The following is a 24,056-nucleotide window of genomic DNA, read 5'->3' as shown; positions in this document are numbered from 1 at the left end:
TTTCCCCCTTTTAAAAATATGTAAGCTAAAAAAAGTCACAAGCTGTGTCCCAATTGCGCACGTAATACTAACTCTAACTAGTTTTTGAGTATGTAGTATAGTCACAAGTGTCAAAGCTAAAAATGTCTGGGGCAAACTTAAAACCAGTAGATTTTTGAGCAAGGTAATGATGAACACTATTGTACCACATTCCAACAGGAAACAGAAAGAGAGGAACATCTCCTGTCTGGAAAATGTTGGCGCTTTCCCAAATAGTGACCTACTCCCTACACAATGCACTTTGCAAATTATAAAACAAATACTGCTACACACAGACAGAGCTAAATGTAAGATAGAGGGAAGTGAAGCTCATATCAAATATAAATGGCTTTATTATCTGACATAAAATGCACTAGTGTAGTGCAGAAACCGTTATTTCATGAACTAAATTGTGCACTACAAAGTGTGGAGTGAGATATCAAAGAGAGTGTCAAACTTTGAAAAAAATCTGTATAGCGTTGCAGCTCCAGTTTGGTATGGTGTGGGATGTCATAGCAGCTGTTCATCACATCCTGTTAGTATGAAATAATGTAGTTTGTTAATATTTTGTGTACTAGCCTGCCGCACTCACATTTTTAGGGTTAGTATATAGTTAGTCTCAGCCACAGATGCTCCGCCCACAAGTTGACGGAGAGTCTGATACCTTCAGTGCACTAAACTGTCCTCAGGATTCTGCTAAGTGCATTTTGGTAGGCTCTCTGTACATCTGAATATACGCACATCCGTGTATCATTTTGTATTGGCTCTGGCACTGGTCCGACGTGAATCAAAGATGGCCTCCTGAAGGGTCATACCAAACTAGCAGAATTTGCATATCAGTCAAATATCCCTGCCCTGCCGTATTAGGCGGTTCTTGTTCATGTTAAGTGGCGAAAGATACCAGAGTGTGGTAATGCACGACTAGTACATAATATATGCAGTACGGTATTAAAGTGTAGTACACATTTGGGATGCAGCCCTAAATTCTCTTAAAGCAACAGTGGCATAAACAGTTAGTACTGAGCACATTAAGCTAGAATTAGTTTACATAACACTAATCTACACATTAAAGTAAGCATAATTTCATCTAAATAGCTGGTTAGCTATAAATAAAAAAATCTGATCTAATCCCCTTCCCAGCTGTTTTCAAAACTTGGTACACCAGGGCTAGCACAAGTAGTTAATACTCTGTATCCTAGCATGAGTGTAACTGCATTAGGTTGTCCTCCTTAAATTCCTTTTAGAGCAATCTATTTATAGACTAATAGTAAATCTTATATTGCTAAGCTGTAGTTTACAACTTGGCTACCCTCATATGCAAATGAATAATGCAAAGGCTGCATTCCTTTGTAGACTAGACATTTGACTTTAAATTGACATTTTGACATTTTTTTTAAAGTATACTTTTATGCAATAATTTACAAATTCCAAACGTAAACAAAAAAGTAAATAAATAGATTTGTTTGTAAGCTAGCACTAGACTGTATTCACATCCGGCAAATTAGTTCAGAATGTTCATGTACTTCCTTTCATTCCAGTGCATCTCTGTGGGGAGAGCCATTTAGTGTAATCCTCAGCCTTTAAAAGCATGAAGCACCCGGCCCAGCTTAATGCACTGTCTGAACTACACAAAGCAGAAACAATGTACTACATTTGTCAGTAGCCATACTGCCTTCAAGTGTTAGAATAACAAATTCATTTCATCTGCTGTATTAGGGAACGAATGCAGCGGGGCATGGAAAACACTCTGTGTTCACTTGCCGAGTCAAGGCTAAGAACACGCCCACACAAACACACACTCACATGCGCACCCGCACTCATACAGGGTTTTATTAATCATTCATATACATCTACAACATCCATTAACACGGCCTCAGGGGTGTGGGAGAGCTCTGTTGACGTCTATGAGTGTGTGTGTGTGTGTGTGTTTAAGGTCAGCCCTGCCCTTGGCACACAGCATTTACATTTTTGGTATACTGACCTTTTTTTGCCTTATTTCATGTGTATGAAAATATTCAGCACCCAGCTCGCACGCACGAACGCCAGAACACGTGCAAGGTCTTTGCCGACTACATAAGCCACATGTGGGGGTCATCCTTTAGTGTGTGTGTGCTCACACGTGCATGATTTCATTGTGGCACTATTCATCAAGTCCCTAGCTGACAAATTCTACCCTAAGCGTGTGAGTGATGGATGTGTGCTTGTGTGTGGTGGAACGGAGAGAAACAGAGTGAACCATAACCTCTGTGAGGTAATGTACATTATGAGCTGGGGACAGTTCAATAGCTTCAAGAAATCCGACACACAACTCTTCACCACACCCCCTCAATCCCTACCCCCACTCATGGATGATGTATGGTTCTTCACAAGTGTTAGTGAGGGCTACTGAAGAAGAATCTCATTCCAAAGTGGTACTCTGAAACCTATATCCTACATTTACACAGCCGTCTAAACCAGGCCTCACAAATAGGCGGACCCCGGTCTTGGTCCGAACCCAGACACTGTCATATCCGGACCTGGACCTGTAACTGATAAAGTATTAAGAGCTGTTTAATTATGAACACACCAAGTGGTGTGATAAACGGGAAACGGGATTACCGGTTGAATGTCTAATAGCGCTGAACATAGATTCTGTTTACAGATAAAGTCTCTCCCTTCAGCATAAAGAGCCAATCAGATTGCTGGTTATGAAAAATCATTAAAGTCAACTGCAACTACAAAAGTCATTAGGGACATTATTTAAAACATTTTAAAAACATGTTTTTGTCCAAATCATTAATTTATTTATACATTTTACTAGAAAAGGACATTTTATTTAGAGTATTTGTTATTTATAATTATTATATGTTGTTGAAATATACTGAAATGTAATTGAAAGTGTAATTTGATTTGACATTCAATTGTGCACTACATAACTACATGCTATAATTATAAGGCAACGCAGGGTATGGCACTGATCATAATGTAAGTTATACATTATGTTCTGGACCTTGGCTTGGGAAAATGATCTCTAACTGATCTCTAATGCATTTTAATTAATTACCCCTGATCTAAACTCTTCATGTCTAAATCCTTATTTTAAAGCCCACATTGAATATTTTAACAAATACAATTAATTAAATATTTTAAACAAACAAACAAACAAAAGCCCCAACAATTTTTCATAAAATTCAGAAAATGTTTCCTCACCATTTGCTACCTCTCCAATTAGTTTGTGTGCTGGAAACCTGTCTAATATGATTAAGAACCCACACGGTCAGTAAATGGCACTGTAAAGTTTTTTAAAAAGTCTCTGGCCGTAATGCTAGGATATCTATCTCTCTCTGCTCATGGCAGAGAAAATGCATCTGGAGTTGTTGAGACAACAGAGAGAATGTTGAAAAGCACAAACAGAGATGATGATATTGCTCTATTCATGCTCCATATGTGGGTAATACTGACTTATTTCTGCTGTTTCCGATTACTTAAAGTGGAACTGACTCTATATTTGGGAGACAGCTAACTGCATGAAAGTAAACACAGACTGAAAAGGCTACAAAAATAAAAAACTCAAGTTACATACATAGTTTCTGTGGTATTTCAAACAGTGAATAAAAATTTCAGCCACAAACAGTCATTTTTCCCTCAGACATATTATTCCACATTAAAAGATGCTGAGTTTCTGAATGTAAACAAACCAAAGAGAACAGCTCAGAACAGCACTAGAATCATTATATGAACTCTACATGTCTGAAAGTAAGGTGCTCTTATTATAGCACAGCTTGTATATACTCCACAGGAAAGCATTAAACAAAATAAAATGATCTGCAGCAGCTATACACCAGCTCAGGTTTAATGCCAAGTGTTGGATAGAGGCATAAAAAGCCAACTCAATTTGGCTGTGGAGCAATGGAACCATGCTCTCTGATGTGGTTGAGCATGACACAATATCTTTGAAATGACCTGGAGTGGAGTGTGTTTTCCAAAAATAATCATCTAACATTTCTACTGGACCTCACTACAGATCTTTTGAAGGATTACCATCACATTCTCACAGAAATGTTCCAACATTTATGTAAAGCCTTTGTGGAAGCGTAGAGGCTGTCGGTGCTGACAGAACTATAGGGGCAAGCGGACATTGGACCTACCACTTTTAGAAGTACTGTGGTAATGCCCCACCATGTTATTAGGAAAAGAAAAGCTTGCTTGAACTGCACCAGAGCAGAGCTGCTTTATGTAAAAACCTATTAAAACCAAAAGGCATTCTCAAGTGGACCAGCTCTACATAAAGTGTCTTTGTCCAGAGCCACTACTACCACTGACTTATCCATGGGTGGCACTCAGATTTTTTTTTTTGGAGTGGGCGCCATATTGGGGACCAATTGTCTGGTTTCAGAATGCAGCACTAATTTAAATGAATGGGAAAGACGACTACATTTAACTTATTCACAGCTCCTGTTTTCATGCTGCAGTAAAGCTGAGGCTAAATCTCAAATGTCTCCCTATGCCCTCCGTAGGTCACAGTGAGTCATTATGTTATGCATGTTAAAGTATGTTGCATGCTGAAAATAATTCTGAGTAATCTGCAAAGATCACATCTGCCTGTAGAATTAGCATCTAATAACAGTGGTTATTATAGTTTTATTACATGTGATGTGCGCTATGCAGGGAGTATCGCCCTACTTTGGAAAAAACTGCCTGAACTCCTCTACTGATGGACATAGGTGAAAAGTGCTGGAAAATATTTTACAAACATGACATAGATAAATGGGTCAGGCATCCATACTTAAGTCCGCAATATAGCCGCTACTCTGTACTGTGATGCCAGCTGCTACCCATGGATAGGTGCAAACCATGACTCAACCGAGGCACAACCAGTTAAAATCTTGATTTCAGGGCACGTTTCCCAACTTTTGGACATATTTTGGATTTTTGTATATTTTGGTACCTACTCTACTCACTTTTTGGTCCCTGGTATGGGTTGGTTTTCCACTACCGCAGCCCTCCCACCGAAATGTAGCTAGTGACGCACAGAACACCGTTTCAAATAGGAACAGCAGCAGTAACATTAAGCTTTGTTTTACTCCTCGTGTATCTCACATCATCACACAACTCTGACAAATCGAGAATTCCTCACATTTCTATCTCTCTCTCTTGTTCTTTCTCTCTGCATGATTCTTCATAAGTATTTGTGAGTGCTTTTGAAGTGGCCTACTGTAACTGCTGTCAAATCTCATTCCAGATCTCTGCTGTACAGCCTACAAAATGAAATTCAAACACACCACATCTAAAGCCTTTTAAAAACCCTGTGCACAGCAAGAATTTGGACAAAAAGTCAATCAAAACAGTTATTTACCTCATAATAAATATTAAATAAAGTAATATAATACATAATAAAATAATTAATGAAGAAAGGAATGTACCCATGTCTTAAGCCCCAGTGTCTGTGAAAAGCTAACTGTCTCAGTTCGGTATGCTAGACTTTCTATCTCTCTTCTAATGGCAATGCAAAGACATCTGGAGTTTTTTAGACATTGGAAAGAACTCCAAATGTTGAAAAGCATGAACAGAGATGAGGGTATTGGTTTATTCCTGCTGCATAGGTGGTAATATTGACTTATTTTGGTAGATTGTCTCCAAATTTGGGAGATGGCGAACTGCATTACTGCAAAGTGCCACACAACTAAACAATTTGAGTTACAAATGATTTCCGTGGTAATTCAAACAGTGAATATAAACTTACAGACAAGTTCAACTTCAGCCACGTAAAAAACAACAGTCATTTTTCCCATCAAACATACCCCTTCCACCTTAAAAGATGCAGAGCTTCTGAACGTTAATAATCCAGAGAGAACAGCATTTCAAGGATAAATATTTCTGTCACGCAGGGGACGTGAGGAGTAAATTTACGGGAGGCGGACACACTCGCTACAACACAGATGATTTATTATATATAACACAATAAACGAACTTAACGAGAAGCATGAAATAACATAGAATAAGAGCACGAAAGGACACTATAGGACTGGGGCAATGAAACAAGCAAGAGAGACGGGTAAGCGCGAGGCAAGAAACGAGAAAACAAACTAGAGAAACAAACACTACAAAACACAAACGAACTAGAGGGTCATGAAAGGAGTAAGAGAGCGAACGAGGAACCAGAAACGAGAAACAAGAAACAAACGACAACGAAAACAAAATGACCGATACCAGGAAGTGAGGGAAGAGGGCTTAAATACCAGAACAAACTAGACACACCTGACACGGATAACGAGGGAAAAGAAGGCGGGACAAAGGCGGAGAATGAACATAAACAAAGCCATGTGCGGAGATAGGAAAACAACAAACAGACAGAGCCACATGGAAGGGAAAAACAAACAAGAAAATGTCAAGATGTGACAATTCCCTTTGAAGTTTTGATACTACATACAGATAGATACTGCAAAGTTATATTTTTATTGAATTTTGTTGATTTCAGGACAGTGCTGTAAAATAATTTACAGAGTGCAACTGTAGGGGGACCCCAGGAACAAACATAAAAAAATATTACCTTGATATTAGTGTTCCTTTGATATTGGAATATTGTACACATTTTTAATTAAACCAGGAATGTCTTTAAGGGTTAACACACAAAAGGTTTTATCTTAAATATAGAAAAATAAATTATGTGGCATTAACTTAAAACATGCAACCCATAGGGGCACTAAAAGCACTTAGAATCATAAAAGGTTTGTGTTGTTGTTGTTTTCTCTCTCGAATTTGAGTCTGTTTTTTAACATTGAAGGCCAAAGCTGAAGGCCTAGTATTCACAGTTCCTCTCTGTCAAAACATCACAAGAGCCTAGCAGTAAGTGCTATGTTATATGTTAGGTCCGGAAAAAACACCAGGCTAATGGTAGGTCACTTCAAACATTCAAAAAGTGATATCAGATTAGACTTAACAGATTACAGACCATTTGCAGCTAGAGAAGAAAGGACAGTTACAGTAAATTCAAAATTCCCCAAGCCATCTATTAATGAAGAAGATGGAGGTCGACTCCATTTGCAATTCCTGCTCGCTCTCGCTCACTCTTTTATTTGCCCAATATCCCTTCCCAGCAAGATGTTCAGTCTAATCCTTCAAATCAGGATTATCAAATGAGTGCAGAAAAGCAGAGGCCATTTCTCTACAGCACAGAGGTGCAGCTGAAATTCGAAACCACTCAAAGGTCTTCTGACCAGAACTTTCAATCATTGCAAATCAGACAAAACCAAACCACCTGAAATTCACTCAAAGCTGTAAACTAATCAGTCTAAGCTTCTGTTCTTTGCATGCATAGTCCAGAGGCTCATCCTTTCCTGGAGCGCTGCATAATATTTATGAAACATTAATCAATGTAGCTGGCTATAAAATCTCTTATCTAAAAAGCTGTATCAGAATAGAGAGAGAAGGAAACAAAAGCATTGCACAAACTGCAAACTCTTCAAAAGTATGAAACTACTTGCCATAATAGTAGCTTTGTTTGTTTACATATAACCTAAAAAGTGTATATAAACATATATATTTTTGCAATATTTCAATTAGGGGGAAATAACTAACAATTAAAGGTGCATTCCACCTCAAAAACAGTATTCAAACTTATTTGTCTTGTTAAGCAGTATTCAGTAGTACAGCACTAACACATGTTTTCATAGAATCAATATTATATTTTGTCCTTTTTTGCATTTTCCCCCGTCAGTGTTCTCTCGCTACATTAACAAACATGCATTATGCAAATATGCCATAAAATTGGGAATCTCTTCTACAGTGATAAAGAGATGTACTGATGTAGATGATATTTAAATATCATATTCAGTTTCCTAGCAGAAACATTAAATACCAGTTGTCTTCTGTCCTTCTGCATTAGCCAGCTAGTGGAAAACACATTTCAAACAGCTTTCCCTCAGGAAATATATTTTTTCTTAAGTTCATCCCACCTTCAAGGTCATCAGAAAGGAGGTTTTTAGCTCATGAAATGAAAAAAATAATAATAATCACACAGGATCAACTGAAATTTACTGCAGCACTGAAAGCAGGCACATTTACATCATACATTTTGGTCAGTGCCTCTTTAATTGATGAACTTCTAGTAAGTTATTCCAGTTTAGTAATCACCACTTTTGGATATTGCATCTTGGAGAGGAAACTATTTTTTATAATAACCTAACTTCAGTGTTTTTAATTTTCAGTATTATATTATCTGCATGTATATTAATTAATTTAAATATATTTAACCTTAGATATTACAAAGAAGGAGACCAATCCTTTTATGGAAAAGTGTCAAGCTTCAATAATATGGTAAAAGCCACTGTAATTATTTATCCAATCTCTGTACAGTTTTACCATTGAAATTAAATATGGTTTTAGAATATTCTTATGGGTTTTGGTTTTGAGTTTATAGGTCATTCCCTAATAAAACAGATAGTAGACTGGTCTTGTTTTTGTACAAATAAATGCTCTGTGGGAATAGCAAGAAGGCTGTTGTAACCCATTTGCCCTGTTTCGTGTGTTCTTGCTATGTCTGTGTGTGATTTTCATTGTTTTCCAAATGCTAAGAAGCACATGGCTGTTTTTGTTTTGTTCCTGTCTCCTCCCTTGTCTCCGCCCAACCCTGCCTTTTGTGTATGTCTACACCGGTTCATGGTTGTTTTCTGTTTGTTCATGTTTAGTCCTGTTCAGTTTAGTCTAGTTTGTATACACCAGAATCACTGTATTTATACATCTGCAAAAGCACTGCATTTGCAATAACAAAAAGATAATTTCCAAATTGTGAAGAGTGATTTGAACAAGGTGTATATGTGAATGGTCACCTTAACCTCCACGTGGGCCATGAGAACAGCAAAGTTGGTGAGGTGTGTGCAGGAGCAGGAAGTATGTGTGCGATTAGTTCCAAGCAGCCTGCAGTCCTGCGTTGACCAGAAGCCCGTCATGGTCTTTTTGGAATAGCTCCAGAAGGAACAGTTGGGGTTGAAGTTCTCCTCTGACAGCTGCAATGTCCAAACACATGGTGGTCAGTGATCAGAGGACATAAGACTTTCCCTACACCAAAAGTCTGGAAGACATGCTAATAGGAAGTTCACATTGACTGATGCTTCTGGCCATGTGTCTTCCTGTTGCTAAGCAATAGTAGAATGCCCTAGAATGTGGTCTTTTAGAAAGTGAACTAATATTAACTAGCAAATATGGCATTGCTACAAAAAATAGACTAAATTAAAAACAGATGCTTGTTGTTTATGCCATCATAAATAAAATCTGTGGAATTATACAGTTCATCTCTGTACCAATTTAGAATAAGACTACACTTATAAAGGTTTATAAATAATTTAAAATCTTTTTATTAATTGTACTTAAACATGTTAATACATTAAAAGTCAATAATAACCAGATAAAGCACATAGGCAGAAAGGGCAACCTCTTGTTGGCCAAGTAGTGAACCCATATCCAGCTACACTGTTAACCTCAGACAAAAACTGACCTCACTTTGTCTTCCCCATCAGTCGACATTTATCCTGTCAGCTTTATCACATATTTGTTAGAACATTTAACCATGTAACCAACGGGTTTAAAAATTTGTTCACCAAAAAATAAGGTGCATTATCATTAATTTATAAAATACATACTCAGGTCTGAGCTTATTCTTTACCTTGACATTTTCAGTAAGTTCTCTGACACTTTAACTATTATTGCTCTTTCTATCTCTAAATTACAAATGATTATTAATGACTTTTAAGGTGTTTACAACCTAATTAATAACAATGTAGTAAACAGGTTTTTAAGCCATTTATAAACCTTTATATATGTAGTCTAATTTTTAAGAGATACCTTAGTCTCTAAGTAAGCTTTTCCTTTTGACTGGTGGTGGTGAATGGTGGGATTTTTTTTTCAATACATTTTGATGAGAGATTATGGGAAAACAAACAAGAATTTTAGATAACAGAAAATATTATATATTAACCATAAAAATATTGTGCATATACATTGTATTTCCAGTCCTGTATTTTGTAGTCATGATATGTGATTAAAAATGCACTATTGGATTTCTTTTCTATCCAAAGAAAAACATGTATCTTCATTTTTGTTGATTGTAGTTTACCACATCAGTTGAACACAGCAACTGTCCTTTGCTTTTTGTGCGAAAAATTAATGGTGAATAGATGAATGCTTCAAAATAAGTTGGAATAAAATCATTTTGCCTACAATTTACTATTTTGGAGATACATATATTTCTTTGCACAACAACAATTTAAAATCTAAATTTGAAAATCTCTGCTCTACATTTAGAACAAAATATTTTCAATTTCAATCTAGAATTTATCTTTTTAATTGCCAATTTTAAACTGAACCTAAACTGAACATTAACGTTATAGCAATACAAATTAATTTTGAATAATTTTAATAAATACATTTTATATAAATATATATATAAAAACACAACTGCTGATTGAAGATTTGTTTTTGTTTTTTTTTTCATTTTAAGTAATAAGTGAACTGACATTGAAACTATTGTAAAGCATTGTATTGCTTTGTGTTGTCTTACCTGTAAATGTTTGACGGTGAATACCACAGGTTCAGACAGGTAGACTTTGTTACTGTCTTTGTTAATGGCTGCTGTTATAACAGGTGAGTTGACAATGAGGGAGTAGTTTGGATAAGCAGCTTCACTGCCTAGGCGCACACTGGCGTTCTCTGTGGACAGATACTGACCCAGGTTCTTATAGAGCACCAGAGCCATGCGGATCTCACCTGAGGAACAAAGGACACACAGTATCACTGATGTGAAGCACTGAATGCTTTTAAAGTACTAAAGGCTGTGGAGAGAGTGAGAATGAGTGAGAACACCTTTGGAACATTTCAGGATATTTAAATACATAAACATAAAAAGATGTGTGTATATATTTGGTGTGTTTTCCCAGTGTACGCATGGGTTTGCTCCAGGTGCTCGGGTTCCCTCCCACAGTCCAAAACACGTGGTACGTAGACTGGCTGCTCAAAAAGTGTCCATCGGTGTGTGTGTGGGTGAATGTGTGAAGGTACGAATATAACATCGCTGATTTTTGAGATCAGGGACAAAACATGTCTGACATTGAAAAGTCTCTTTTGTGTTAAAAATAAACGAATTAACAATAAAAAATAGTTATAAAGTTAAATCTGAAGAATCTGTGTATGCTCATCAAATTAAAGTAAAGTCATTTTAAATCATTCTGTGTGTGTCTGGCACTATATGACCTATGATTATCTAAAAGAATGGACCAATTTGTGCATAGCAATTAGGCTAGCTGTATGATAATCTTTATATGTATATGAATTCTACAGGGTGGCGCAAAAGCTACTAACATTTCTCTAGAAAGTGTCTTGCTTCATGTCAATGTAATTTTATTTGTTCGTATGCTAAAACTGTAGGACTACAGAAATACAGGAAGTGTTCATTATGCTGGGACAGGTCCATGGATGACAGCATCAACTTAAATAAGGTGATCAGATGTTGTCTTTTCGCTGAACATGTCCTCTTATAAGGGCCTAAGGAATGCATCTGTCTGGGCTTTAGGTTGCAAGAAAAGTCTAGGATTTTGCTGTCTGCAGGTTCCCCCATCACGAATCTTGCCATAGGCCCTTATCCCTTCCTTGAATTGAGCAATATGATGATGTTTGATGACATTGTAGATAAACAAAAGGCGGCACAAGGGTTCAAGTGTTCAAGGGGTCAGAGCTGAGAGCAGAATCAGAAAGCACTTGCTTACAGCTTAAAAATAATTCACTGATTTTTCAGTTGTGCTCTTCTCAACGTTACAGTGTTTTTCTAAGGCCTTGAACAGAAATGTGTTGAAAGTTGTAAAGGTAGTTTATCATAATCCCTTTTTCACGTGTGGAAGTCTTTCTGTGACCCACAAGCTTTTCATTTTCTGCTCCAAGTCATCTCCTCTTTCCCTATATTAACTCAAACACATGGACACATCTCACCGTTACCGACATTACATGAAAGCAGGCGGAATCTCACGATTATTAAAGCCAGAACACCAGAGAGTAAGGAAGGAGGCTGTGAATTACATACAGCACTATTTTATCAGTCAGATCTTTATGAAATGTAAGTATTAAATAAATGTCAAATTCCCAACAATGCCCTGTTCTTTTATCATGTATTACTTCTGGTTGATGAAGTGTGCTTGCTTTTAGTGCTGCTTGCTTTTAGTAACGATTAAAAACATCAATGGTAAAATGTATTCTTGTCAGTTCCTCTAATGATCATGGGTTTTCTGGTGTAAACGAGTCATTTCAATACAGGGATTTTTTTGTAGTTTTGCATGAACAGAAAATAACAGGCTTTCCATGACCATAAACTGCGAGGAACAGACAAAATATTTTTATAGTGTTTGTTATTATTTTCTAGGGAAAAATGTTGAATGCAAAGGAAGCTGGCCACAAAGGCACTTGTTAGTTGTTTATGTATTCAAATTCAACAACATAGTATGGATGCATTTGTTCAAGCAGTGTCCACCCCACTGCTATCCTGCCCAAAGTGTCCTGTTATTTTGACAACCAAAATATGGTCATCGTAAATTAAAATTGTTGATGCTTGTGCAAGCATTCAGCCAAAAGTTTTAGTGAAAGTTCATCAGGACATGTTGGGCAGCTCATCAAACACAATCTGTAGCCTAGAATGTCAATTTTCTGGTTTCACATAAAATCATTGTTTTAACATTTGAATGAATAAAGTTAAACTGACACTGTAACATGAAGCACACCACTTTTTCTGCTGAAATTCTCTACCCGTTTGACGTTTCATGCACTGACTTTCCTATTTGTAAAATTGAAGTTGAATCCAAGATGGCGGCCTTCACCCACAGCTTGTGTCTAAAATTGGATCGCCATCTGCTAATCTATATGGGTATATTCCTACTTTTGAGACACCTATCAACCATAATGTTATGACCACCTGCTTGTTTCCACACTCACTGTCCAACTCTCAGCTACACAATTATTTGGGTGATGGATCATACTCAGCGCTTCAGTGACACTGACATGGTTGTGGTGTGTTTTTGTGTGTTGTGCTGGTCCGTGTGGGTCAGACACAGCAGTGCTGCTGGAGTTTTTAAAGCCCTCAGTGTCACTGCTAGACTGAGAACAGTCCACCAGTCAATAGCATCCTGTTGTCCACTCATAAAGGAAACTGATGAACACAAACTGTTCAGCAACAGATGAGCTACTGTCTCTGATTTTACACCTACAAGATGGCCTAACGAGGTAGGTGTGTCTGACAGAGTGGACACAGTTTGTGACTGATGTGACTACAAAGTGCTCCTGTATGGTTAGTGGAGCTAAGGATGGCCAGTGAGTGTAGGTGGTGGCCATCATGTTATGGCTGTCTGGTGTATATACAAAGTGTAAACTAAGCCAACCAAATTTGTGATTCAAAAAGTAGAGCCTGACACACTTGTTTAGGACATAGTTGAACTTGGAAGGGGGGAGGGAGCATAATAAATATCCTTAGTCAAAGAAGGCAAACAAGAGATACGACATGGGGAACAGACAGCTTGAGACAGGCAGGTAGAGTACCATTGCGGCCATGTTGTTTGAGAGTGTTTGCTGAGAGATGGATGGAGTTGCCGGAAATTTCCGACTGAGGGAAAGTCAGGTCCGCCAGGTTGCCATCTGTGCTCAGCCGCGACACCTCCAGCTCTGCAATGATAAAACACACACACACCCCAAGTCAGACAATGCAACCCATTGTACTGGAGAAATTATTATTGCAGTTACTCTTAAATTGCTTGGCTATGTATGTAGACCAACACTTTAATTGGTCACTCTCATAAACTCTAATAACGTATCACATTCCTTCCACTAGAACTACATGGGTACTAACGTATAAACTATTAAAATCTCTCTGCACCCTAAGACGGTACCTGTATCAATGTTTTTAAAACCAGTGCTATATACTCTACCACTCCACTCATATATCATCACCATGCACCCCAAATTACTTTGTTTTCAATAGTACAGGGTGCATCTATAGAACTCCCTTGTTCAGTAGAAAAAAATAAATAAATCAAGAAATCAGTGAGCATGGATCATTCACTATACTCAGTGACAAAAACCAATAATGTAATGTGTAAATTAATTTTAACATTAAATACATATAAGCTATATTATTGAAAACTTTAACATAAAATAGCAATTGAAAAGAAATAATATAGTCAAACAATCAAACAGAATTGAACAGAAACACTCAAACAGTCTAATGAATTGAATTCTAAGGAATATTACATCAGAAAATAATCCTTTCCAAACACTCCTAGTACCAGCCACCAATAAGTGAATTTGTATTCACAGTGCACTAATTTACTCATACACGTTTTTAAAGCTATATATTTTTGCCATTTAGCAGACAGTTATGCAGGGTGAGTAAGAAAAGTGCTTTGTCATTTTATTCAGAGAATACATCCTCACCATTACAAAAAGGATTCCAAAGTCCAAATACTAATACTGCTAAACTGAGACAAAGCTAGCTACAGAAATCCAGTCAAACCCAAAGAGAAATACAAAATAAAAGTGCATATAAAAGTACATTAAAAGCTACAATCACTGCTGATGCCTGGGATTCTCAATGTTAAAATTAAGTGCAGGATTAGTGGCAATTTAAATTACTGCACATAGAGATGAATATTCAGTCTATGTTTGAAGAAATGTAGTTAAAGTTCAAGATTTTAATCAAAAAACACTTTTTTGCTCTCCTTTTTATTTAGCTCTCCAGTCAATTCGTGAACTGGTCTAATGTAATGTGTTTACAAAGCTCCAGTGTCTCTAAACGGGTCTATTTAAAAAAAAAAAAAAAAAAAAAAAAAAAAGTGTCTTCGGCCAGTATGCTAGAGTTTCTCTCTCTTCTGACTGCAGAAAACGGCATATTGAAAATGACGATGTTGATAAGCCAAATTTTGAAAAGCATTAACCCAGGTAAGGATGTTGCTTTATTTCTGTAGAATGAACTAACTCTAAATTTGGGAGAGCACGAACTGCATGAAAATAAACACAGACTGCAAGTGCTACAAAACTAAACTACTTGAGTAGCAAATGTTTTTCATTGGTAATTCAAACAGTGAATAAAATCTTACAAATTAAACTTCAGCCACGTACAGTCATTTTTTCCCCCTTAAACATATCATTCCACCATAAAAGATGCAAAGCTACTGTTCATAACAAACCAGAGAACAACAATTCCCCACAATAATAGATGTTCAGTATTACTAAGTTGTCTATTTTTGATGGTCTGGTTGATGTGCACATTTACCCTAACATAATTTAAGTTATTCAGTTGCTTCCAAATCTCTGCTATTAAAGAGAACTTTAATCTTTGACTGCAATACAGAGAGCTACATTGAAAAGGAATAATAATTATAAAAAAAAAAAAAAAAAAAAAAAAAAACAGCCATAGCAACAGGAGTCAAACCACAAACTGTAATTTAAAGTATATTTCTGTCAGCATTGGTTAGTTTCTGTGACTTTCTAATGAAGTGCAGATTAGATAAAATATAGATAATAAGATTAAATTGCAACATTCTAATCTCTTACATTATGAGTGTTTTGTCCTTGAAAATGTGATCTGATCTTTTCACCTTAAAATAGTTTATTCCTCTACAAACCGGATTCCAAAAAAGTTGGGACACTAAACAAATTGTGAATAAAAACTGAATGCAATGATGTGGAGGATGTGTAGAACACAAATCACAGATCAAAAGTTTAAACTGAGAGAATGTATCATTTTAAGGGAAAAATATGTTTAGAAATAGGAATGCTCTCCTAATACAGGCCTCTAACTGTTCAATCGTCTTGGGCCTTCTTTGTCGCACCTTCCTCTTTATGATGCGCCAAATGTTTTCTAAAGGTGAAAGATCTGGAGTGCAGGCTGGCCATTTCAGTACCCGAATCCTTCTCCTACGTAGCCATGATGTTGTGATTGCTGCAGAATGTGGTCTGGCATCATCTTGTTGAAAAATGCAGGGTCTTCCATGAAAGAGATGACATCTAGATGGGAGCATATGTTGTTCTAGAACCTGAACATAGTTCTCTGCATTAATGGTGCCTTTCCAGACATGCAAGCTGCCCATGCCACAAGCACTCATGCAACCCCATACCATCAGTGATGCAGGCTTCTGAACGGAGCGTTAATAACAACTTGGGTTATCCTTGTTCTCTCTGGTCTGGATGACATGGCTTCCCAGTGTTCCATAAAGAACTTCAAATCGTGACTCATCTGACCACAGAACAGTCTTCCATTTTGCCACACTCCATTTTAAAAGAGCCCTGGCCCAGTGCAAACGTCTGAGCTTGTGGAGCTTGCTTAGAAATGGCTTCCTCTTTGCACTGTAGAGTTTCAGCTGGCAACAGCGGATGGCACGGTGGATTGTGTTCACTGACAATACTTTCTGGAAGTATTCCTGAGCCCATTCTGTTATTTCCTTGACAGTGGCATTCCTGTTTGAGGTGCAGTGACGTTTAAGGGCCTGGAGATCACGAGCATCCAGTAGAGTTTTATGGCCTTGACCCTTACGCACAGCAATTGTTCCAGATTCTCTGAATCTTTTGATGATGTTATGCACAGTTGATGATGATAACTTAAAAGTCTTTGCTATTTTACACTGGGTAACACCATTCTGGTATTGCTGCACTATCTTTCTGCGCAACAATGGTGGAATTGGTGATCCTCTTACCATCTTGGCTTAAGAGAGACACTGACACTCTGAGAAGCTCTTTTTATACCCAATCATGTTGTCAATTGACCTAATTAGTGTTAATTGGTCTTCCAGCTGTTCGTTATATGCTCAATTTCCTTTTTCCAGCCACTTATTGCTACTTGTCCCAACTTTTATGGGATTTGTTGACACTGAAATTTTGAATCAACATATTTTTCCTTTAAAATGTTAAATTTACTCAGATTAAACATTTGATCTGTCATCTATGTTCTATTACAAATAAAATATTGACATTTGCCATCTCCACATCATTGCATTCAGTTTTTATTCACAATTTGTTTAGTGTCCCAACTGTTTTGGAATCCGGTTTGTAAATATAAGTGGTTTTTACAAACTTTTGGACATATATCTACTGAGTATTCAAAGACCTAAATCCTATATTCTTCATTATCTGTAACTGCTTATCCAGTTCAGGGTCGTGGTGGGTGGCCTACCTGGAATCATTGGGCGCAAGGCGGGAATACACCCTGGAGGGGGTGCCAGTCCTTCAAAGGGCAACACAGACACACACACACATTCACTTTTGAGTCACCAATACACCTACCAACGTGTGTTTTTTGGACTGTGGGAGGAAACCGGAGCACCCAGAGGAAACCCACACGGACACGGGGAGAACACACCAAACTCTTCACAGTCAGTCACCTGGAGCGGGAATCGAACCCACAACCTCCAGGCCCCTGGAGCTGTGTGACTGCGACACTACCTGCTGCGCCACCGTGCCGCCCTTATATATACAAAATTATTACAATTGGATCCCTTATCCAAGCATAGTCATGCAGGTATAAAAGTTAGAAGCTCTTGTAATAAACAGATAAGGGGAATGCAGGCTTATAAAACATGTTTATAACCACACATGTAAACTGTAATTTTTTTAAATAAGCATAAATATGTAAATGTATGTGCTTTGGCCTGGCATTTTCAAAACAGATCATTTACGAGTTTGGTCAGATAGGTGGTGTATTGGACACGTGTGGCTGTCCTGATGGCATGATACAATACAGCAGAGGGCAAAACTGTGTGTATATGTGTGTTTGTCATACACTACCTTCCCCATGGGTGGATGATGAGTTGGAGAAGAATTATACAGTTATGCAGCTTTAAATCATTTTCTGTGTATGCGAGTGCGTGTGCCAAATTAAATTTATCTTCCTCATACAGTACCTGCGGCTCGTAGCCAGGCTATGAGCAGCAGAGTATCATTATGTAATTGTCCTTGTACAGGTTGGTAATATGAGTTTGTAATCTGCGTGTCTGCGCAGATTTTTCTTGAACCACAGCCTCGCTACACTGTCTTAGATCAGATAAAATCAATTACCAAAGCCTAATTGCTTTTTGAGCCTCCTTCTGATCTCATGAGCACGTCAGTATTTCGCAAGCGGTTGGGTTACACTTACATAACGTCGGTGGGAATCGTTTTATTGAGCCTGATCCTACTGCGGTCAGTCCTTCTATACTGCAGTGACTGCTGAACAGCTCAGCTCTGATGAAATTAGAGAGGGTCTCATATTTCTTACTAAGGCTTTCTCCTCTAAGCTGACCGATATATTCTTCTCAAGCATTCCTGGTCAATACACACAAGATCTGTCTGATGAATAACTGCATTTATTACTTTCTTGATTTATTCAGTCTTGTTATGTCCTAGCATAACTCAGTTTGTTTATGCTTTTTCCAGAAAAATTTTTCAGAAATAAGTCAGCTGCCATTTACATTGTGTGAAGAGATGAATAGACCAATAGTGTAAGCGTATTCTATCAGCCTCTGTTTCTTTTCAAACTGCCACTAACAGAACATTATTGAAAAGCTCAACATGCTTGAAGGAGAACACTAATTGGTTGGCGTTTCCAGAGATGCGACTGATAGGGTTTCTGCTTTTCTGATGTGTGAAATACACTATATTGACAGAAGTATTGGGACAGCAATGTAGCTGTTAGCCATGTAGTGGAAAAGCGCCATAAATTTACAGAGCAGGGGCTGCTGAGTGCTGAGGCGCAGAGTGTGTAAAAGTCGTGTTCCAAACCTGCTGTTATAGCTGCAAATGAGGAATCAACTCCATATTAATGCCTGTGGCCCCTGTAGGTGCAATGTTTAAGATTTCTAATACTTCTGTCCTTATAGTTTACATTGAGCACAACTGAATGTCTTTGTCCACAATGGGTGCACTCACTAATTACATGCCCAGCTGAGTTTACTAATTATCACGGAGTGCCTACAAACTTTTACACATAGTTTATTTAATAAAGGTTACAGTGAAGCATATTATATTTAGGAAGCCAGGCACAAAGAGTCATTAAAATTCTCACAGTATTCTGGCCACATTTCTTTTCAAACAACAAATATTTTATAATTAAATATTTAGCTATATTCAGGGTTTAAGTCCAACTGTCATGGTGATGCGGGGCTACTGCCCCTCCCAGCACCTGTGCTTTTTAGGTTTATGGATGTTGGCCATTTCAGACCTATTTGTCCTTGGTCAAGGATTGATCTACAAGTATTTGAAAGCATGCAATGCTGTGGATTTCCAGTGAAATGCAACTACAGTCTGGTAAATCTATTATATTAATGAACCAGTCATATAGCCAGAGAAATCCAGAGGCATGTTGGAAGTCATGCACACACACACACACACACACATGCAGACTCATGCCGTGCCTAAAGGAATGAACACACCCCCCTAGGGTAATGATCAGAGGAATAGTGTATGCATGTGTATGCAAGATAGCAACACAGCAGCCCAGTTTATATATATATATATATATATATATATATATATATATATATATATATATATATATATATATATATATATATATATATATATATATATATATATATATATCCAGCTCTGCAACGCAGACACGCTGTCTTCAAAGCAGACACAAACACACAAAGGCAGCAGAGCTGCTCATGCTGTGCCTAACCTAATTAGCTGGATATAGTCTTTACAAACACTCTGTACATGGAGCATAACACAACCCACCCACTCACTCTCTCTCTTTCTCTCTCAATCTCTCTCTCTCTTACACACACACACACACACACACACACACACACACACACACACACACATAAATGAGATTTAAGCCCTCTTTATACAAAACTAAAAAGTTGTTTTGATCTCACTGCTGCGACTATGCTGTTATCCCGTTTAAAAGAGATTATATTTATATTTAGAGCTAATCTTTGTCATATAAGTGAGACAATATCTACATTCTGGCATGAAAAACAGTAAAAAGGACCCTTTCCAACATTCTTCTATTGCAAACCCTCATCTATCTTTTCTACAGATTCATTTACTGGAAGCAGCTTGAAGCAACAAGGGAGTTGCAAAGGGAGAGAGAGAGAGAGAGAGAGAGAGAGAGAGAGAGAGAGAGAGAGAGAGAAGAAGGAAGTACAGCAGCTCATTTGAATAAACGGATAATGGCGAGAGATTTGGACTGCAAGATTAAGATTAGCTTTCGGGTAAGATTTGAGATTCAGGATCAAAAACCAAGAACAAAAATTCATCCTTTTATTTCCCCCTTCTCTTACCAGAAGGCTTATATAATGCATAAAAATCTGATTTTAGATAGATTAGAAGAAAACTATCTAAGAAGTCCAGGGATCACTTGCTCTAGTGAGTCTTAAATGTACTTTACATTAACATCCTTCTAATACAGTGAATACACTGTGCCATTAATTTCATACATCAAAATAACCTTAACTGTTTGACTGTTAGATCCAATCAACAGCAATTTGATTGGCTGAGAGATAATCTTAGTTCCAGAATCTCCCAATAATGACACTCTGTACGTATCTCTTTAATTATCACTTCACTGCATGCGCCTGTAACTTAGCAACAACAACCAGCCATTACAAAGTAAAACCTACAACAAAGTGTATTACAAGTTAGAAACTGAACAGAAGGAACATGTTGTCCTTACAACAAGGAATGCACCTGCCTTTAGTTACAGAGCAGTGGTTTAGATCACTGTCCCATTCCACCTTAAATATGGGCAAATCTGTGGCCTTTCAAGAATACAAGTGAAAACTAATGTTTACCTGAAAACAGACAAGCACATACCAGTCCACATGGAGGAGAAAAGTGAGCTAAATGACATGTCCTACATTTCCTTTTTTAAACAAGAAATTAAACCAGAATGAGACCATTTATATGGAAAATGCTAAATTTCAGTATGTTTAATTAAGAAGAGATATATTTATCTGTTGTGAGCTACATACTAATAGATATTTATGGTGTGCTTATTCTATAAAGAGAATATCTGATAGATTTATAGTTGGTTTCCTTTATGTGTTGACAAGCAGACTTCACCTTTCCAGTATATAAAGTAATTACTTTACATTAATAAAACTTAAATTTATACTAAAACTTATTAATATATATCTGTGTGAAAAGGGAAAGAGAATTAGCAACTTCATTAAATTAATTACAGGCTCTGGACCCCCCGCGACCCTAAATTGGATAAGCGGTTAACAGATAATGGATGGATGGATTAAATTAATTACTTCCATAGTATTTTGGTTAAAATATGTAAAAAAAAAGAAAACCTTTGAAGCATTGAATTTCTTTTCATTAGTAAAAAAATATTTTCTACTAGAGTGAGTAGTTTAAACTAGCAGGCTAACATGCACTGTGATGTGAAGCTGTCAGCTTGTTAGCGATGCTAGGCCCTACTGACAATTAGAAAAGTAGCATGTTAGTTTAGCCTGGAGGCTAGCAGATCTTCCTGCCATATTTAATAACCATCATGTGGAATGTGAAAACCATCAATTATCTCTTATCTTTTTAAACTCATAATCACCTGCAATATTCAAAAATTGCTTAATCTGTTTAGTTAATTAGGACTGGCACAGAAATACATTTCCTGTCAGTGTATTATGATCTTATCATTAGAATCTTTATATATACTGGGCCATGTTAGATTCAAGTTTGTTGTGAACCTAAGCTGCTAGGTAACACTCCTTTTTTGCCTTTTTTAATGAAAGTAACTAGAATTAGAACTAGAATTTTCAACAAAGAAATGTGAAATTTGCTATATGCTAACAAACAAATCTATTTATTTATCCAAGAGGAAGCTATCCAAGAGGAGCTAAGCATTATTAAACACATGATTTTGAGACCTGGTGGGGATTTTCAGTGCTTTTTCTACCACTGTCAGTGAATGATTACAATTAACAATGTTCAAGGATTTTTTTTTTTTTTTTGTGAACCAATACATCATTGCGCTAATAACCAAAGTGCTGGCGAAAAATCCTTAAGGCCAAATGATTAAAGGAGATGTTTCTATACAGAAAAGGAGTGATGAAATTCATGGAAAAGAAAGGAAGACAGAAGAAATGAGAGAGTGGAGGAGGGAGCAAAGCCTGAAGAGTTATCCCTCGGAGAGCAGTTTGCCTTTAACAAGATGCATGTGGACTGGCCTTGAGTTGCAGAATGGCGGCTAAATTGTTTGCCAGGAACGATAAATTTCTTCTTGTGTTCTGCGGAAGCACTTGAGTAGAAGGGAGCCTCCCTGAACTCTGACACCTCTCTTTCTCGTCCATTCTCTCTCTGTCTCTACATACATTATACCTCTCCACTTACACTGCCTGTCAATAGTTTGGGCACATTAGGTCACAGATAGGGGTTAATTATTTAAATATTTTCCACATTTTAGAATACGGGGCACTCCTATCAATAAGTTTCACAATTACTGTGTAAAGTTTATCAATTTCAAATGTTTAATTAAAAAATGCGTGACTTTACATGCTTAAAAAAGGATAGCTAGGAAGCTGGAAATTGCATTTTTATATGCATCCAAAATGCAGAACAAAGATATTGTTTGAAAATTGCTGTCAAAGCTATGACATTACAAACAAAAACTAATACTCTTAATACTACTTAATTGTATCCCATGAAAATTTCAATAAATGTCCAAAAACACATTTTGTTTTACAGTGTACAATATTTAAATTGACACTGTAAACCTATCATATTTACAGGTGTTAAGCAAGACAGTAGTTTCCAACTTGAAAATTTGTGCACTAATCAAAAATGCTTTCAACTAGTCAGGATTGTATTGTATTGCTTATACATAGCATAGAAACTTACTAAGGAAACAGAACTTCAAAATGTTGGTTAATTATTTTAGTAACATAATGTGAAGGAGCAGATAATGAAAATAAAATGACACTGACTAATAGGTTCTAGCTATAACATACACTGTAAAAATATGTGCTGCATACCAAAATACTGCATAACGGAACAGTCATTCTGAATAGCAAAGTGGTAGATATGAAAAAAATTCACTCAGAGTTTCACTGCCTTTCAGCAGAATAGAGAAAGGAAAATATTTTTATATAGCAGGTAATTCCTATGGGATAAACAAGCCATAAAAAGACACCTTAAAACATAAGATTCTTATATAGCACTGTACATGTATCTGTCTATTACCTAGAAACCTGACTCAAGTCGGGCTGCATAATAAAGCGCTTTTGTTGTAGCTTTATTGGGACCTCATCCTTTATAGTAAAATAGTTACAGGAAAATTTGTTCACCTTGAAAATCAACAAAAAATTATTATGAACTTTTATTACCTTACCTAAAAATATTGTTGATGACACATTTATTTGGGTGTGTCCACCCTTGTTGAACATTTCTAATATTTCTCTCTCTCTATCTCTATCTCTCTCTATCTCTCGCCCCTCGTTTTTGAGTGCTTTAAAAGCATCTTCTTCATTGTCAATCTTCTCAGCAGGCTTGTCCTTGCTGTTATGTTCCTCATGTTCATTTATCATGTACTTCTCTCTCTCTCTCTCTCTCTCTCACTCTCTCAGTGTCCTTATTTGGTCTCTCATGTTCTCGTTTTCTTCTAACCCTTCCCTTTGTGGCTCAGACTCACACGTTCACACACTTCTTTCTTTATTTATTTCATTTTCAAACAATTTTTTTTTAATGGGTGCATGTCAAATCTTCTTAGGTCACTGTTTCATCTCTATCTTGGCAAAATCAGAGATACCTTACTTGAAACGTTTGGTGCCTGAAGTTTGCTTCTTTAGATTTACACTGAAGCTATGAAGGTAATGTAAATAACAACTGCAAATGTATTTTGCAGACTGCATATTTAATCCCTCTGGAGTCTGAGGGGTCAACACACTTGCTGGAGTCAACACACTTGCTTTAAACTTCCATGATTAGCTCATGGTATTCATTTTATTTAAAATTATGTGGTTTCTACAAAACATTCAAGAGTTAAACACTGTTATCAATAAAATTGATGGCAGGTATTAGTGTATTAGAGATGTATTTCTTGTCCTTTTTAC

At 37.0% G+C, this 24,056-nt stretch overlaps 1 protein-coding gene across 5 annotated transcripts in view; it reads right to left on the bottom strand.

Annotated features, from left to right (window-relative positions):
• adgrl3.1 (adhesion G protein-coupled receptor L3.1) overlaps positions 1-24,056 on the bottom strand; it is a 204,705-nt gene that overhangs the window by 33,967 nt on the left and 146,682 nt on the right. For all 5 annotated transcript variants that reach the window (XM_066660024.1, XM_066660026.1, XM_066660027.1 and 2 more), the window contains exons 12-14: positions 13,567-13,689; positions 10,553-10,758; positions 8,826-9,002 (exon numbers count right to left, since the gene is read on the bottom strand). In XM_066660024.1, coding sequence (XP_066516121.1) covers positions 8,826-9,002; positions 10,553-10,758; positions 13,567-13,689 — 506 coding nt within the window. The remainder of the gene's footprint in view (positions 1-8,825; positions 9,003-10,552; positions 10,759-13,566; positions 13,690-24,056) is intronic.

Source organism: Hoplias malabaricus, chromosome 2, assembly GCF_029633855.1.
Source record: "Hoplias malabaricus isolate fHopMal1 chromosome 2, fHopMal1.hap1, whole genome shotgun sequence".
NCBI classification, from domain to species: Eukaryota; Metazoa; Chordata; class Actinopteri; order Characiformes; family Erythrinidae; genus Hoplias; species Hoplias malabaricus.
Note: the sequence above shows the minus strand (reverse complement) of the source record. Positions and strands in the feature narration are given on the sequence as shown.